Here is a 17841-nt window from a genome sequence, read left to right as displayed (position 1 = left end):
CTCCCCCCACCCCACCCCCCAAAAAAACATGCCACAAATAACATCCAACACACTTGATAGGGCAAGCTGGGAATTCTTCTCTGACTCAGATTGTAATGCCTCTGTGCGGTGAGCAATACTGAGACCGCCAAAGCCCATTTCTAGGTTTCAGCCCACTGAGTTTTGCCAACATCTCTAACCTTTAATCACCCTTCCAGTTCACATGACAGTGGAGGGAAGGTGCAGCTGAGGTTATTTAACTCATATCACTTCCTTGGAAAGGTGTGTGACCTTTTGTGCACTCTTTGCAGCATAAAAGATTTCTCCACAAGGCAGCAGCACCTTTCAAGTGACCTTCTCTGTGCGGTGCTTACCTAAGGAGAGTTGGTGGAAATTACCTTGAGACAAGCTCCCCTCTTGCTTGTGTGTCAGAACACCCCTGTACTTTGGAGGTGCCAGTTTGATTGTTTGTGGGGAGCTGTTAATTTAGTCTCATGAAATCACAATGCTTTGGGTTGTTTTTGATAATTCCAGTTCAGCTTACTGGTGTGTGGTGATCATGGTGGAACGGCCTTATTAGAGACATTTGTATGAGCAATCCCTAACCAGAGCTGAGTATTATACTGTAATTCTGCAGTAATTCCAAAAAGTGTAGAACATTAGACGAGACCCAGAATTCAGCTTCCTGAGAATCTTAGCTGTTTCTTTCTTAAAGACCCAGATTTCTAGCCTCCCAGGTTGAGTAGATAGCCTTAAAGATTTGTGACCAATGATGGCCAAAATATCAGGCAATGGGAGGTTGAATAAGATTTCCAGGTGGGTGGCTGTATGTTTGGGTCAGGGCCAGTACCTTTTCTCCCCTCATGAACAGCAAAATTAGAATCAGTTATGCAAAATAATAAGCATTGTAGAATAAGGTTTATGTGAGGGGAATGTGTGCCCCCAAAGTGGATACATTAGTGAAAATAATGTACAAACAGGTTTTATGTTTAGCAAAACTGTTTGCAAAAAAGGGCATGCATTAGGCAAAATTGCTTACAACATGGGCATATTAGAAGAAATGTGAGTGGGAAATGTGTGCAAATTTTCACGTTCCTTTAAAAAATAATCTCAAACTGATGTGAAGATGGGATGAACTGAATGTGGGGAAAACTTGAAACTCAAGGAAACTGAAATGGATGCAACTCATCCCTCCCTAGTCACAGTCACACCACTGATCCATCTAGCCAACAACTTGGCTACCTTTTCCTCGACAACCATTCTCTCTGCTGTATGATATATTTTTAAATGGAGATTCTGGGCATTGAACTTGGGACCTTCTGAATGCAAATAGGTCCTTGACTGCTGTGCTTTGACCTCTCCCCAGCACATATGCAACTGCCTACTACTGTATCAAAACATTGGCTCAGATTAGCCAAGGTGTGACTGCCAGTGTCTCTCTAGGTCAGTGGTGCTATCTTAGATCACTTGAACCGTAGCTGCTGGGAGCTGAACCTGTGCCCTTCTGCCTGAGGGCAGAGACTGTTTCATTACTGACATATGCAAGCCACCCTGGGAGTCTTTCTTTCTTTTACTGGAGAATAGGAAAAAAATGCTTAAAAAAACAAAAACAAACTCCCAAGGGATTGTGCCCTGTGTTAATTGTCTGAAGGTGGGGAGTGGGCCAGAGTTCTTTTTTTAGATTTTCCACTTCAGGCACCTGAAAGGCTTTCACTCAGATTCTTCAAGGTTATTAGAAACCCAGGCTCTTTTGAAGACAAATCTTTCGTTTCTGAAGTCTGCTGAGGATGGACCCAGTGCCTAAGAAGGGGTCACAGGTTGAAGCCATCCTTTTAACAGTTCTGTCCTTCTCAGACCCAGGCTTCTAATGAGCCAAAATCACAATCCATTAAAGAGGAACAGCCAAGCAGCTTATTCTACAGTCTGGAGAGATGGGATCAACTGATAAGGGGCAGGAGCTGAAGCAGTTATCAGAATCATTAGGACATCAGATTTTATTTTATTTTTTATCACAGACTCTGGCTGTGGTTTTTCCAAATCCAAGGCAGCAGATTATAAAGATTCAGTTTTCTCCTTCCACTAAATATCTTCTTTTTTTATGGCAAACCACCAATTGATTCTCACAGTTGCAACAAAAAAATGAGCAAGAGTGGAAGCAAGGTGTAATAGCCCACTGAAGATGTTTTGGTGAAATTCCAAATTGCACAATTAACAATGGGGGCAGGGGATCTATTTTGAGAACAAGGGTCAGCTTCACAAGGAAATGAATTATATAACATTAATGGGTATCCACAGCTATGGAAGGGATGGAGTCCTCCAAGTAGTTTCTAATTCAGATGTTGAGCAGGTTCTCACACTGGCTCTCTGGACACTAGATGGAGGGGTGTGAACCCTAGGGTAGCCAAGTGCCCTACATTACAGAAGATAACCCTCTATTTGAAATAATACTCTGTTTGAATGGCTAACTTAAAGATACACATGAAAGAAGTACATAAGGGGCATTGAAACTGTCCATCCATAGTTATCACTTGGGCAGCAGACAGACCAGGCACACCAATTATCTGACTATGGTCCTTCCCACCGGGATGAAATATGTAATATAGTAATTATCCACTGTGCTGAGAAACAATATAGTAATTATTGTGGGAAATTTCAGTCAAACTTTACTATGTATAAGTGCTAGTTAGTGCATGAAGGGGTTAAGACCAGAAAGGTCTTGTTTCTAAACTCAGGTGGTCATGCTCCCTCAGTAAGGGAGGAATTGAAGCTGCTTCTCTTCCTTTCACTTTCTCCACACCATATAACTGACCAAGTGTGGTGTAGTGGTTAAGAGCGGTAGTCTCGTAATCTGGGGAACCGGGTTTGCATCTCCGCTCCTCCACATGCAGCTGCTGGGTGACCTTGGGCCAGTCACACTTCTTTGAAGTCTCTCAGCCCCACTCACCTCACAGAGTGTTTGTTGTGGGGGAGGAAAGGAAAGGAGAATGTTAGCCGCTTTGAGACTCCTGAAGGGGAGTGAAAGGCGGGATATCAAATCCAAACTCTTCTTCTTCTTCTTCTTCTTCTTCAAGGAAGATGTGTCTGAGCAAACTTCTAAGCTTAGAGCACATGTTTGGAACTATCTGTATTTTCTACCCAAGAAGTATTATACTTGTGTTTTCCTTGCTGCTGCTTAGATAAATGCATGAATCTGACCTTTGGAACTTTTGTAAGTAAGTCATTTAAAACTTACTGAACAGTGTGTGGCCTGTTAATTGCAAGAGGGGCAGAAAATGGGGAGTTTAAACTCTGCTACTGGGGACTCTCTCCTGCTGGAGAGGGAGTTTGTCCCATGTTTTGAATCCAGGTACCCAGCTGATTCTTTTGTTATTTACCCCACACATGTGGGTCACAGGCAGTGCTTCTTTTTTATAAAAAAATTGTTTAGGGGTACTCTCATTTTCCTACTCATATTGAAATACTGCCCCTCAATGAGGCCAAACTTAGATTCACAAAATTTTTAGGGGTATGTGCACCTTTGTGTCCCCCCAGAAAAAAAGCACTGGTCACAGGGATTCATATTTTCCTCCCACAGTTGCAAGAAAGTCTCTTACATTCCACTCACATGCAGACTGAATATGCGGGAAAAGGGGATTGAAAAGTAAACTTTAGCGAACATATTAAGTTAGGTTCCTTCCTTTCATCCTCAGCTCTTGCTTGCTTCTGATTGAGGTCATGATTCTGTCTTCTTCATTGCTGGCATAGCTTGAAAAGCAGATCCAATTTCTGGATGTTGCCCTTAAGCCTTTTAAAGTGTAACAGAAAATGATAGTTATTCTGGAAACCTTTTAAGGCATTCTGCGGCATTTAACAGGGTCAGAATGTTGCAGTCAAGAATGACAGCTGTGGTACAGAATGGAAAACTTCTAGAGCTGAACTGAGTTTTCTGTGATAAAATTTCCCTGAAAGTCTCATATGCCAAGTTTGAAAATTAATATTCTCTAAATATGTAATTGCAGAATGTGTCTTTGACACACTGTGTTATTTGTCATTGTGTCCTAGATGTTATTTATTTAGTCATGTTTGATGAAGTCTACAATTGTTGTGCCATAATATTACTATCCAGCACACTTGATAACTGAGGCACAGCAGTATCTAGTGTTTGACAGTACAATTTTTTTGCAGTGTATCCTTACCCTGTGCAGAGTGGGATGGGGGAATGAACTTGTTTAGAGTGCCAGCCAGCTAGCAATGCCATCCTCCAGGATACCCTATTCCATCCCCCCACTCTATGGACACTTAGGATTGGCTCAGCCCTCATTGGATTGTTCGGGCTTTATTTGCTTACATTTAGGTTCTTTCTTCCATTGCAGAGTCCAAGGCAGGGTACATGTGGTATTCAGGCAGTCTCCCACCCAGACGCTGACCAGAGCAAGTTCTGCTTGAACTCAGCAATGCGATGGTCTCATATGTCTTCAGACCATACTCTTGGAGTGGGAGTGGCCAGCAGAGCAGCACAGGTGGGGCTGCATTGCTCTCCTAGCTTCTCAACACCACATAGTGGTTCTACTTCCCAGGATGGGGTGGGGGAGGTGGGGAGGTAGGCACCCCACACATCCCACTAGCCACTACTGCCTGGGACCCCCCTTTTGTCTCATTAGATTTTTAAAAAGGAATTATACTTCTGATATTCTTGGGGTTCCTTCAAGCATACTGATACCCCCTTCTTGTTTACATGTCACCCTATTTTGGGTACATAGGCATTGTCACTCAATACATTAGTTTGCTACTACAGTAGAGGTAGTGATTTGACTGTGATGACTAAGACCCAACATGGGTTTCTCAAAAGCAAGTCATATCAGACGGATCTCATATATTTCCTTTCTTTTTCTTTTTTCTTTTTTGGTTACAAGTTTTGAATTTTGGGAGGGAAATGCATTTTTAATGGAGTTACAAGTTTAGAATTTTGCATTTAAACTGCGAACTAGTAAAAACTAGAAAATGTCAAATGTTGAATATTTGCAAACATTTCCCTCCCAGCTTCAGTTGACATTTAGTGTGTATTGGTATTTAGTGTGGTAGATGACATGCAGTGATAACATTTAGTAGATGACCTGCAAGAGTATTAGAATCTTGACAGTGTTTGATAGCCCTAAAAGCAATATTGCCAAGACTTGGAGTCAAACATTGATTTCTATCAATTGCTACCAAGGATAAGGCTTTGTGTTTTGAGCTGCTGTATTTCACTGACATGTTTTGCAAATAGGGGCTCTGAGCAGAGCTGTTGTGTCTGTCTACTGACCCTCCTCTCTTCCTGTTATGGTGCATGGCCAGAAAATTATCACATAACTGTGAATGGACACTTCCTTCTCTTGTAATTAGAGCATTATTTTGTGGGCTCTCTGATTCAGATATGCTGTGTGTTTGTGAGCATGCGTGTTTACTGCTTTTAAATGCATGCAGCCCCATTCTTAAGTCATGTGCCTTGTGAAAGAGTTATATTCTGACCACATAGAGTTTTCACATGGTGTGCCTCAAACAAGCACCACCACACCTCAGATTCTGAGACAGTGTGAGACTGGGCCATATTGGCAGCTGGATATTTGAAGGGATTCTCATTAATAGCTTCTTCAGAGCCAGTCTAAGCCAATCCAGGCTTTGAAACAGTGGTATACCTAGAGTTGGACAGCTGGAGCTGGAGCTTAGACTAAAACCTGGAATGTGGCCTTCTTTGGAGAACCCTTGGATGTTATTATCCTGTTCTGCTAGGCTTTGGGGTCTGCAGGGCAAATTATAGTGATTACTGGAGTCTTTTCCAGTCCTAAGCCCTCAGCAGCTCCCAGTGGACTCTAGCAGCTAAATTATGAAAAACATTCTCTCAACCAGAGACCAGAGCGCTCCGAAAACCTAGGAAGGTTGGCAGGGCTTTCCCTCTCCAGTGGCTTCACCCTCCCCTCCCAAGACAGGCTTTGTGGAAAATAAGGCTATCAAAGTGTACTTGCCATGGTGGTCATATCTTATGTCTAGGACCAGATGTTGATGCTGAAGGCTAGTTGTGGGAAATCCTAAGCAAGAAGAGTTCTGCTTTTGTGCTCAGGTCCTGTTTGTAGGCTTCCCCAGGCATCTAGTTGATCGCTGTGAGAAGATAGGGGTGGCTAGATAGGCCTTTGCCTGATCCAACTACGGGGCTTTTCTTGTGTTCCAAAAGAGCCCATAGGAATTCTGCAGCTGTATGCATCTGCATGGGTTTGGGGCAGGTGAAGCGGAGGTTCTGAGGATGATAGGAGAGACACATACTTAGGCTAGGATGGTGTAGAAGGGAGTGTTGAGGGGGGCAACTCATGAGTCATCTGAATCTGTGTTCTCCTCAGGCCAGCCCTGGGACTCTGAGGCAGGGGATATGATACTTATCAAGTTTGCCTCAATGAGAAGATTACTAATGCTGGAGAAACTTTCATAACCTACCATTGTCCATCTCTTCCTGCATGTCTGGGAGGACTGGGTGTTTTCTGGGGTGCACACTAAAGTCTAGTTCTTTCTCACTGAGACAGAAAACCTGCATCTCAGTTATATCGCCTCAGGTGGAAAACGCTTAGCAAAGTGTTTTCTCCTGAAACGACTCCAACAGACAATTTGCATAGGAAATCTGCCCAGGCAATACAAAGCTTGGTTATAACCATGATGCTTAATTTATTTATTGCATTTATACTCCGCCATTCTCCTTTCTCCAAGGAGCTCAAGGTGGTGTACATGGTTCTGTTCCTCCTCATATAAATCCCACAACAACCTTGTGAAGTAGGTTAGGCTGAGAGGCAGTGACTGGCTCAAGATCACCCAGTGAAATTCATGGCCAAGTGGGGATTTGAACCCTAGTCTCCCAGGTCCTGGTCCAACACTATAACCACTACACCACACTGCCTAGTTCTGCAGAGATTTTATTTGTGCATGGAGCTGTGTGTGCCCTCATCTGCAGCCTCTGGAGTGCTGCAGCTCAGACACAGAGTGATCTTGGTGAGATTTAGTCCCCCAAGGTGCCAGGAAGGGCCCAACAAACTGGCATGGTGTGTTGTGTCAACTGGATGTGTGCCCTAATACATGGTGTGCAGGGCGTTTTGTAGTGTGCGAGTCACATGTGAAAGAGTTTCATAAAAATATAAAGTTCTTAAATATAAATTATGTGTTTGAAATGTTATACTGTTTACCTCTCTCTCTCTCTCTCTCTCTCTGTGTGTGTGTGTGTGTGTAATGTAGGTTTTCCATTAACTAGAAAATGCTGTAAAAGTTTATTGGAAAAAAGTAAAAGCATTGCTCTGGGGTACAGCTGAAATTCCTCACAGCAAGGTTGTTGTTTTTAAAAGGAAGAAGTATTGGACAAACCAACCTGCTGTAATGATATGGTTAGGAAATGCCTGCTGATGTTTCGTGTGTTAAGAGGGTGGAGGAAAGGGTACAAGCCTTTTCCCAGGGAAGACGTATTTGCTGATTGTCTCTTATCTTGTTTTTCAAGCTGATCAGTGGCGGTTCTATTGTAAGCGCTGAGGCAGTATGGGATCACGTCACCATGGCCAACCGGGAGTTGGCGTTTAAAGCAGGAGACGTTATCAAGGTCCTGGATGCCTCCAACAAGGACTGGTGGTGGGGACAGATCGATGATGAAGAAGGATGGTTTCCTGCCAGCTTTGTAAGGGTGAGTCAGATCCTCTTTTTTTCTCCCTCTCTCCCTTCTTCCTCTATTCCTGAACATTTGTATCTTGCTCATGGATATTGTGATGACCAATGCTTTAGGAAATCACACAACAGGGGAAGACTTTTGCCACCTTTCTCTGCAGACTTTCAAGAAGCATCCGGTTGGCTATTCAGGGGGTGGGTGGCAAGGAGGTCTTCACTTTGCACCAAAATTGAGTACACCATGGGCACCAGACAAGCATTTCTGAGGAGGGCAAGCCACAGTCAGCGTGTCACCACTGCAAAGATAGCCACTCTTGTACCTGATTTGGCATGGGCACTGCAGAGAAGGGGCTTGGTAGATGGCATTAGGGTCAGTTTATATGGGAGCAGATGATCTTTCAGGTATTCTAGGCCCAAGCCACTTGGGGCTTTAAAGCTGGCACTTTGAATTACCATCAAAAGTTAACACATATAAGTTAGCACATGCAACTTGATATGCAGATCTCTTTCCCTTTTTGCCCACCCTAATGAACAACCATGTATCTCCACCATCGTGTTCACACCTGCCATGCTTTGTGCCAGTAGTATGTTTTGGCTAATGGCCAACTCCTCACTTTTATCTCCACATGCTCCCCCAGCAGCTGCACCTACAGTGTGTGTTTCTGCATATATACGTCTGCAAATATTTGCACACATACAAATTTTATGCAGATTTGCGCCCACTTTCCCCCTCTTTGTTACAATGAATTTCATGGCCACCCTAATTGTAGAGCAAAGGCCTTTCCAAAAAAGAACATCTGTCAAAACACCACAAGGAAGGGGAACTAAAGAAACTTTCCCCCAGGAGGGAATTCGAGACCCCAGTCATGAATCCTGAGTAGACCCCCCTCTCTAGACCAGGGTTGAAAACCTCTTTACAGCACAAGAGATACATTTCCATCCAGGAAACCTTCAATGGACCACATGCCAGTGATGGGTGGGGCCAGAAGCAAAAGTGGGCAGAGCATCTGGTGCCAATTTTACCTTTCTAAAGTAGGCTACTTCCTGCACAGCCATATCTCCATCATAGCAAGCAATGAGCATTATCAGAGTTCAGTGATATGTTCCAGTCAGGCAGAAATACTCAGGGAAAATTCATAATAGGATTGGTGAGGTGTGTGGTCTGAGGAGGAGAGATGTGACTGAGGATGGAATTTGGCCTTGAGAGAGTCCCCAGGTCTGCCGTAGACACAATCCAAGTGACATCAGGGAATGTTGGAACACATGAAAAGACCTTTCTGCCAGGACTGCAAAGGGCCTGGCTAAGAATTCCGGAAGTTTTTAACATATGTCTTTTTTGGCTGTTTTATTCTGCTGCGTTTGTGTTTGGTTTTGTAGGCTGGACATCTCTTTTATGTGTATTGCATATTTCTTGTTATGTTTCATTCTTTTTTTCTGTACAATGCTAGGGAACTATATTTCACGAAAGGGTCTCATAAATATAGCAAATATTGAAATTTTCCATTCTATTTGAGAACAGAAAAATGTCAGGTGGGGTAGATTTAATGGCATTTCTCCAGAGACGGAGAAATTTTCCCATCTATTTCTCATGGCTGGGGCTGACCATTAACAGAGACAGTAACACAGCATCATTCTTTTACCCCAAGTCATTTCATTCTCCCCACCACCACTGCATATGTTTCAAGTGGCAGCAGCATCAACATCTGATTTAACAGCCTGGCCACTATTTTGCCTCCACCACAATCTTTTGTGATGTAGCATCATAACAAGGTATTGTTCGGTGGGGGAATGGTGGCAATCATATAAAGTGGTGGAGAAAATTCTGCAAGATTTTTTTTTCTTTTATGAAGAGGTGGACAGAGAAAAGAAAAAAATAGCAGATATTTTCTCTCCAAAAAATGTCAGCTCAGCTGTGTTTCTGTCATTCTTCCTTTCCTTGTTGATAGGATTTGTGGTGTATTCTCATGGCTCCCAAAGCAACCCTGCAATTTGTCTTGAATGCAGCAAACCTTTCATAGTTGGGAACAATAGGAGAACTTTGATGATGGTGTTATTGTTATTAGTCCCAAGAGAGCAAAAGTGCAGCAGGATAACTTCCTCGCTGTCATAATTCCTTACCATTTTTCTAGGGACTTCTCAGACAGTTGTGGGGGGGGGGCTGAGACCCAGATATTAACCCCTGTCCTTTTTAGTTCCATCCATCCTTCTCCTCAGCACAGCGTGTCTGTGATAGGTAGGGCAATAGCTTTAATCTCTTTTGAAGCCTAAGAGATATGGCGATTCCTTTTTCCTTACAAAATCATCTGAGTTGGGTGTTATCTGCTTAACTTTCCAAGTAATTTGACTAGCTCTGTGCTGGTGGGTGGAAAGAGCAGGCAATTTTATAAGCAGCACATGCAATACTTTTCTGATGGTGCATTGCTTTTTCTGTCTCTTCCACCTGAGGTTATACCAACCACCCTAGCTAGTCTTAATCCCTAATTTATGTTCACTGTTCATAATGTCAACCAGTTATGATAACAGTAATAATTACCATTTGCAAGAAAAATGCCTTTATGATAACTGGTGTGTGTATAGCGAAGGCTTGTATATTACAAAGACGTCTGGGGGTGTAGTGCATCTCTGCAGAGGCAAGCCAAACACACACCCCTATACAATTGTAGTTGGGGTGGGAGGCAAGCTTTTTCTACTAGATATTTCCCTGTAGAATTAAATAGCAGCCATTGACATATATGGAAGAAAGTTAAAAGGCACTCCACTGGGGTCAAGTGCAAATGAGCTTCTCATGAGTCAAGGCATTCAGAATCAAGCTGTCTTCTGTCTGCAGAGTCCCGCCTCTTCATCTGCAGAGCTTCCTCCTTGATTCTGTTTCTTGGGCCACATGCACACTATATACGGTAGTTAGCACACAGTGATACCACTTTAAACAGATATGGCTTCCCCCAAAGAATTCTGGGATCTGTAGTTCATTAAAGGTACTGTGGGTTGTTAGAAGACCCAGGTAACTACTCACTGGTGAGCTTGACATCAATACCAGGAAAGGTCCTAAAACAGATCATTCAACAGTCAGTCTGTGAGCACTTAGAAAAGGATGCTGTGATTTCTCAAAAACAAGTCGGGTTCTACACTTAGGCAGGAAGAATCAGCTGCTCCAGGATAAGATGGGGGGATAAAAAAGAAGAAGCTACTTCTATTCTAGCTTGCATAAACAGAGGTATAGCACCTAATTAAGGGAAGTAATAGTACCGCTCTATTCTGCCTTGGTTAGACCATGCCTGGAGTATTGTGTCTAATTCTGGGTACCACAATTTAAGATGGATATTGACAAGCTAGAATGTGTGCAGAGGTCTGCAAACAAAGCCTTATGAGGAATGACTGAGGGAACTGGATATGTTTAGCCTGTTGAAGAAGAGAGTGAGAGGAGATATGATCGCCATCTCCAGATATCTAAAGGGCTGTCACATGGAAGAAAGAGTAAACTTGTTTTCTTCTGGTCTGGAGGGTAGGACCTCAAACCGATGTCTTCAAGTTACAAGAAAGGAAATTCCGACTAAATGTCAGTAAGAGCTGTTTGACAGTGGAACCTTCTTTCTTGGGAGGTAGTGGACTCTCCTTCGCTGAGTTTCTTGCAGTGGGTTGGACTAGATGACCCTTGGGATTCCTTCCAACTGAGTTCTATGATTCCCCTCACAGAGCTACAATTCCCAGGGTTCTCTGTGAAGAGGGATTGATTGTTAAATCACTCTGACAATTGCAGCTCTTTGAGCAGAACAGAAGTCTCTTGGCAACTGGATGCTGTTTCAAATGGATGGTGTTAATGTGGGAACCAGACTCAAAACAAAACCTAAGGCTAAATGTGAGGACTAAGCATCCTCTTTACAGAAGAACAGTTTGTTCTGGACAAATGTCCTTCAAAGTACAACAGCAAGGAGAGCAAATCAAGCACCTCACCTTGTTTCAGAAATACTTCTCCCCCAACCCTGCAGGGACTGTTTTTCAGATGCTTTAGGTTTGCATCTTTAAAAATTGGCAGTTTCTTCCCAGATTTGTCACGGTGAAGACTTTCCAAGAACTACTGTAGCAATCTGTCTACAGCGTGGGACCTCAGTGGGGAAGCGTCTGCTTATTTATATGGACATCAGCATCCAAATAAGCATTTCCACTAGTGCAAGGACTTTTAAAATAATTTTATTATTGAATTAAATCAAATCAAATTTCTTATCCATCCTTCACCAGCAGGGCAGGTAGCAACAATTTAATATTCAGAATTTTAAAAAGGTAAAACAGATTACACATAATATCAGTTCCTCTTGTCAAAATGGGAAGGCAGTGGGCATTTCAGAATAGCAACTTTTTATTTATTCTAGCTTATTTTAAAGCATCACATATATGTTTATACATACATTACCAAGAAGCTCAAGTCAGCTGGAACTTTGCACATGTCCTGTAAATGATGTGTCTGTTTTGTGTTTGCTCAGAGCAGTGAATGTGGTACCATTGCAAAGGTCTCACAGAAAGCTGCATTGGTCTAAGCCAAATCCTCTCTCACAGTGGTTGCAGCCTGATTAGTCCTTGGAACCTTTGCCATTTTGAATGCAACCATGTGCTCTTATTTGGCCCTAAGGCATTTCCCACTAGTAATTGGATTAAGTCTAAATATGCATTTCCTAGAAGATGCCACCACCTTTCCTCACGAGAGACACCTCAGTAACCTGGCTGTAAGTTCTGGTTGGCCAGAAACCCCTCATGACCTTCTGGCCATTCATTAAAGTAATCATTTCGATCTGCATTAGAGCTAGCACCCACCAGGAAGCAACTGGGCACCAAGCACTTCCCCAAACTTCTCTTGCCTAGGAGAGAGGTTAGCCTCTGACGCTGAGATGGAATGGGTCCCAAGTCTAAGATCAAGTGTCGCCTTTAATGCCAGAGGGAAACCTGGCCCATCTGGAGAAGGACCTGACTACAGGCAAGGACTACAGGCAAGAGCAAACTTTTCAGGAATAACGCCCTCCTCTTAAGAAGACCTCTGGGAAGGAGGAAGTTAACAGGAGTCCGCTGATGTAAGCATTTGGTTCCAGCAGCTCCACTGAAAACCCCCAGTGTTGGGTTGGAAGAGCTGCTTAGACAACATCAATATACCAGCTCTATGTCCTGCCTATCACAAACCTGGCCATGGACTCCTCTCACTTTTGCCTCTTGCCTGCCTCTTTGTTGTGGACTCTGCTTGATTGGACTCTGATCTTGGAGTAGCCCTGGATATCACTTTGGTTGCTACCCCATTGTTGCTGCTGGCAGGTCCCCTGCTTACTCAGGATTGAGAACAGGTTGGGCTGTGAGTCCTGGAAAACGTCCTCCCTGCCTTGCTGGCCTTTTCCCACCGGGCCTAGAAAAGTGGGACATGGACTGACCCTAGCTACAAAAGTTGCTGAACACACTCTTGGGTTGTGGTATTGTTTAGGGTTTTTCGTTTGGTTTTGTTGCTGTTAATGATATTAATTAGGGTATGTTTAGCCTGGAAAAGAGGAGACTGAGAGGGGATAGGATAGCCACCTTCAAATATCTAATAGACCGTCCCATGTAAGACAGAGCAAGCTTGTTTTCTCCTGCTCCAGAAGGTAGAATCCAAACCAATGGCTTCAAGTTACAAGAAAGGAGTTTCTGACTAAACATCAGCAACAACTTTCTGATGGTAAGACCTGTTGACAAAGGAATGGACTCTCTTGGAAGTTGGTAGACTTCACTGGAGGTTTTTAAGCAGAGGTTGAATTAAGTTTGCACTTTTAGAAGACACCTGAAGGCAGCCCTGTTTAGGGAAGCTTTTAATGTTTAATAGGTCATTGTATTTTAGTGTTTTATTGGAAGCCACCCAGAGTGGCTGGGGAAACCCAGCCAGATGGGCGGGGTAGAAATAAATGATGATGATGATGATGATGATGATGATGATGATGATGCAGTCTCACATAAAGCCTGTTGCAATAATCCAGCCTGGAGACTATCAGTGCATCAACGCAGTGATCAGGCTATTGTGGTGCAGAAATGAATGTAAATTACCGTATTTTTCGCTCTATTAGACGCACCGGACGATTGGGCGCACCTAGTTTCTAGGGGAGGCTCCCCACTCCCCTGCAGAGACTTCATCCTGTGGCTAAGCCAGAAGCCAAGACATCCAGCGGGATGCATCCCGCTCACTGTCCTGGCGTCTTCTTTAGCCACGCGCAACCTCTCCGGCCTGGAGAGGCTGTGCGCGGCTAAGGCTCCCCCAAGAGCCGTGTTCCCTTTAAAGAGCGCTCGGGAAAAGGCCCCAAGAGCCGCACACACGCTCCATGCGGCTCTTTAAAGGGAGTGCTGACAGAGCCTCCCGCCTGCATTCGCTGCGTAAGACGCACACACATTCCCCCTTACTTTTTAGGAGGGGGAAAGTGCGTCTTATAGAGCAAAAAATACGGTATGTACCAGCCAAAGCTGCTGGAAGTCACTCTTAGCCACTGATGTCATATGGGCCTCTAGCAACAGATGGCTCCAGGAGCATCCCAGATTGCAAGTTTCCTCTTTCAGAGGGATGTCAATTCCATCCAAAGGAGGCAATTGACCAATTATCCAGACTTGGGAACCACCCACCAACAGTGCCGCTGTCTTGCCAGGATTTAGAGTCAGTTTCTTGGCACTCATTCAGCCCACCACCGAGTCCAGGCACCGGTCCAAGGCTCCACAACCTCTCCTGATTCAGATGTTACAGTGAAGGAGAGCTAGGTATTATCAGCATACTGATGACAGCACGTTCCAAATCTTGCAATGGTGACTTCAACAGCTTCACATATGTTAATCAGCAATAGGGAACAAGATGGTACCCTGTGGCGCCCAAAGCACAATTGCCAGGGAGCTGCTGTCAGATCAAGTAAGAATAATAGAGTTGCATTCACCATGTCCTTCTCCATCCATCAGGGTGGCCAAGGTGAATGCAGTCCCATAACCAGGCCTGAACATAGACTGAAATTGGTCCGTTGGATGGAATTGGTTTCATCCAAGAGACCATGCAATTGTTGCACTACAACCCTCTCAATCACCTACCCGAAAAAGAGAGTATTTGCAACTGGGCAGTAGTTGTCACATTGTGTCACAGGCCAGTGGGTCTGCGGTGGGCTTTTTCAGGAGTGGTTTGATAACTGCAACTTTCAGGACAGCCAGGACCACTCCCTTCCACATGGATGTTTTGCCCACGCCCTGTATACACACATTCATAATCCCATGGCAAGCTTTAAGAAGCCAAGAGGGGCAAGGGTTGAAGAGAGATGTTGCTGGCCACTGGCTGCATTGTCCCAAGAACCTTGTCCACATTGTCAGGCGACATCAACTGAAGCTGATCCCAATAAGTTGAAGCAGATGTTGCACTGGATGCCTCACTGGGGAATGTAGTCTGTGGCAGAGGAAGGGGGGGTGCAGGGAGTGCTGTCCACCCCAGGTGTCATCACTGAGGAGGGGGGTTTGACAAAATGAGGGTTTTTTTTAAAAAAAAAAAAACATGGGCTCATGAAACTTTTTAGGTGTGATGTAGTGGCTTAGATCCCTGCAGGTTCCACACTGCCTGAAACGGCAGCATAGGACTTGTGTCTGCCTACTGCCTCTCCCTCAGCCTCCCTACAGCTAAGGGGGAGGCAGCGGAGAGGCTCCAAGCATCGGAGAGGCTCACCTCGCCCCACCCCTGGCTGCAGGACACCCTCTCCCCGCCCCAGGCACCAGAGCAGTTAGCTACGCCGCTGAATGTAGTGAGTGTGGATGTGGCATTGATATTTCTACAAAAGCGAGTGACTTTACCCTCAAAGTGCCTTGCAAACAATTTACACTGGGCCTAAAACTCGCATCCCTGAAGTAGATGTTACCAGACCCTGGACAATATGAAAAAGTTCCACGCGGTGGCTACTTTAAGATGTGAATGGAGGCAGAGAAGTGAGCCTTCTTCACCTCTTTGACTGCTCCGCAGTTATGTTTCACTCATACTCTGTCAGCTTCTTTCATCACTTGCACTCTAGCCATTGTCTGGCCTGTTTCATTGCCCCTAGTTCACTGGTGAGCCAAAGGTCACAACAGACCCCACAATGCAGGAGAGGGCGCTCGGGGCAGTCATGTCAATAGCCCAACACATCTAACTGTTCCACAGCATAACGAGGGCTTCAAGAGGGTCACTTGCTCTATCTACTAGAAACTCAGCCAGTGCACTCTGGAATCCAATGAATTCTGTGAGTTTTCAGAAATGAACCATCATAACCCACCATTCTTGCTTTTTGGTATGTTATTTTCAATGATATATATGTTTCTAGGTAAACATCCCATTAAAATATGGTTTTTTGGTTGGAGAACTGAGGCAGTATTGTTTTTGTTTGTTACTCTGCAATTTATTTTTGTGTTTTTATATTGTAAACCACCCTGCGATCATCGGACAAAGGGCAGTAGAAAAATTTAATAAATAAGAATAAATAAAAACCATATTACAATATTCAGAGCAGTGTTAATTTTGAAGGATTATATGTGTTTAGAAAGTGCAAGTTAGAGAGGGTTCACATTAAAATACAAGCTGAACCTAATTCCCCCCTGTCCCTATCACAAAGGTGGTTGTTGTTGTTATTATTATTATTATTATTATTACATTTCTATCCCACCTTTTCTCCAAGGAGCTCAAGGTGGCATATATGGTTCTTCCTCATCTCCTTTTTATCCCCACAGCAACCCTGTGAGGTGGGCTAGGCACAGAGATGGTGACTGACGCCCATGGTTATGTAACGATTTGAACTCTGCTCTCGAAGGTTCTACCCCAGCACTCTAACCACTCTACCACTTCTCAATATAAATCACTTTATGTAAACCATTAAAGGTTTTTATGAATAAGCTATATAAAAATCCTGCTAAATATTTTATTTTAAAAAATAATAATTGCAAATTTTTAAAATGCAATTCTCCTTTTCATCAATATGGCCTTCCTGTTATGCATGACTATTGCTCAGTAGGAGCAATCTTAAGACCAGAGTGTTGGGCTCTGCAGTCTTGTCATTGTTCCTTGAAGGGACTCCTGTGGTTTTTACAGTCTCAGTTCTCCCACCCGCAACAATATGAAAAGCACGATTGTCAGAAATGTTTCTCACTCCTACTCTGCTCACACAAAAACACAGAGCAGCTCAGTGAGAGGCAACATGAGTGAGGTTAGCTGCAGAAAATGTTCTGTCTAACCAGCTAAATGGAGAGTTGTGTCAAATGCTCAAAGGAGACTTGCAAGCGGGAATCTTCCTGCTGCACTGTCTTTGCCTCCAAGTAAATGCAGGTGTTATTTTTTTAAATAGCTGTAGGCTTAAATATCTAAATGTGATTTATTATTTATTATTTATACCTTTTTAAGGAAAGGGGTGCTTGGGACATCTGAGTGTAGGGGTGGGCATGTGGTGGCTCAGCACCCTTGGGCTAGCTGCCAGGGACCCTCTTTATGTCACTCCCTTTTCTCCTGTTTAGGTGAGATACACAAGGGAGATGGAGGTAAAGGGTGCCTTGAAACCTTAATTTGCTGTGGGAACAGCAACAAAGTTTTTTACAAAGCCCTCATTTTTCACATCTCCCTTTTAGACATAGACAAAGGGCTCTTTAAACCCCTTATTCCTCTAGAGTGGACAGCAGCAAAACCTGGCTCATTTCTCTCCCTCAGCTGCTGACCTTGGATGTAGCAGATACCAGGAATTGAGAGTACTTATGCGGGATGAGTGTGTTTTCATGGGGCTTTCTTGTTATATCTATCTATCTATCATTAATTAGTTAATAAGTTAATATCTATATCTATTATTAATAAGTTCTTGCAGCATATTGAACCATCAAACAAACATAACCTTTAATATTTCACCCTGAACCAGAAAATGAAGTTTGAACAATCCGTCCAAAATGACAATCAAATAGAAAACAAAGTTCCTAGCCAAGACCACCATGTGTAGAAAAGACCTTGTTTAGTTTATGCTAACCAAAATGTTTTATAATATGAAAGGAGTTCTCGGTTTTCATGTTTAGTCATGTACGTGTACCAGTCTTTATGCTTCAGACCTTGTGCCAGTTGTATTTTATTAGTTTCTTACAAGTGTAATTTGCCAAATAAGCACCCTCCAAATTTTTCCAATACTGTATCTTATTATTACAAGCCTGGCTGCCCTCTGAAGCCTTTTTTTTAGGAGGTCAGAAAGAAAATGT

At 43.6% G+C, this 17841-nt stretch overlaps 2 protein-coding genes across 12 annotated transcripts in view; both read left to right on the top strand.

The window, feature by feature from the left end:
* The window catches only part of LOC309362047 (uncharacterized protein), a 52078-nt gene extending 44515 nt beyond the window's left edge, over nucleotides 1-7563 (top strand). Inside the window, exon 3 of one of the 2 annotated variants that reach the window (XR_014164733.1) lies at nucleotides 7466-7485. The gene's annotated coding sequence lies outside the window, so the exon portion shown is untranslated. Of the gene's footprint in view, nucleotides 1-7465 lie in introns of both variants that reach the window. The other variant, XM_081897533.1, reaches the window with a different exon arrangement.
* The window catches only part of ARHGEF9 (Cdc42 guanine nucleotide exchange factor 9), a 279050-nt gene that overhangs the window by 197767 nt on the left and 63442 nt on the right, over nucleotides 1-17841 (top strand). For all 10 annotated transcript variants that reach the window (XM_081897311.1, XM_081897309.1, XM_081897312.1 and 7 more), the window contains one exon: nucleotides 7466-7645. In XM_081897311.1, the coding sequence (XP_081753437.1) occupies nucleotides 7466-7645 (180 nt within the window). The remainder of the gene's footprint in view (nucleotides 1-7465; nucleotides 7646-17841) is intronic.

This window comes from Podarcis melisellensis (genome assembly GCF_964234715.1).
Source record: "Podarcis melisellensis genome assembly, chromosome: Z".
In the NCBI taxonomy this organism is placed as follows: Eukaryota; Metazoa; Chordata; class Lepidosauria; order Squamata; family Lacertidae; genus Podarcis; species Podarcis melisellensis.
The sequence above is the reverse complement of the archived record's forward strand: the minus strand, read 5'-3'. Positions and strand labels throughout refer to the sequence as shown.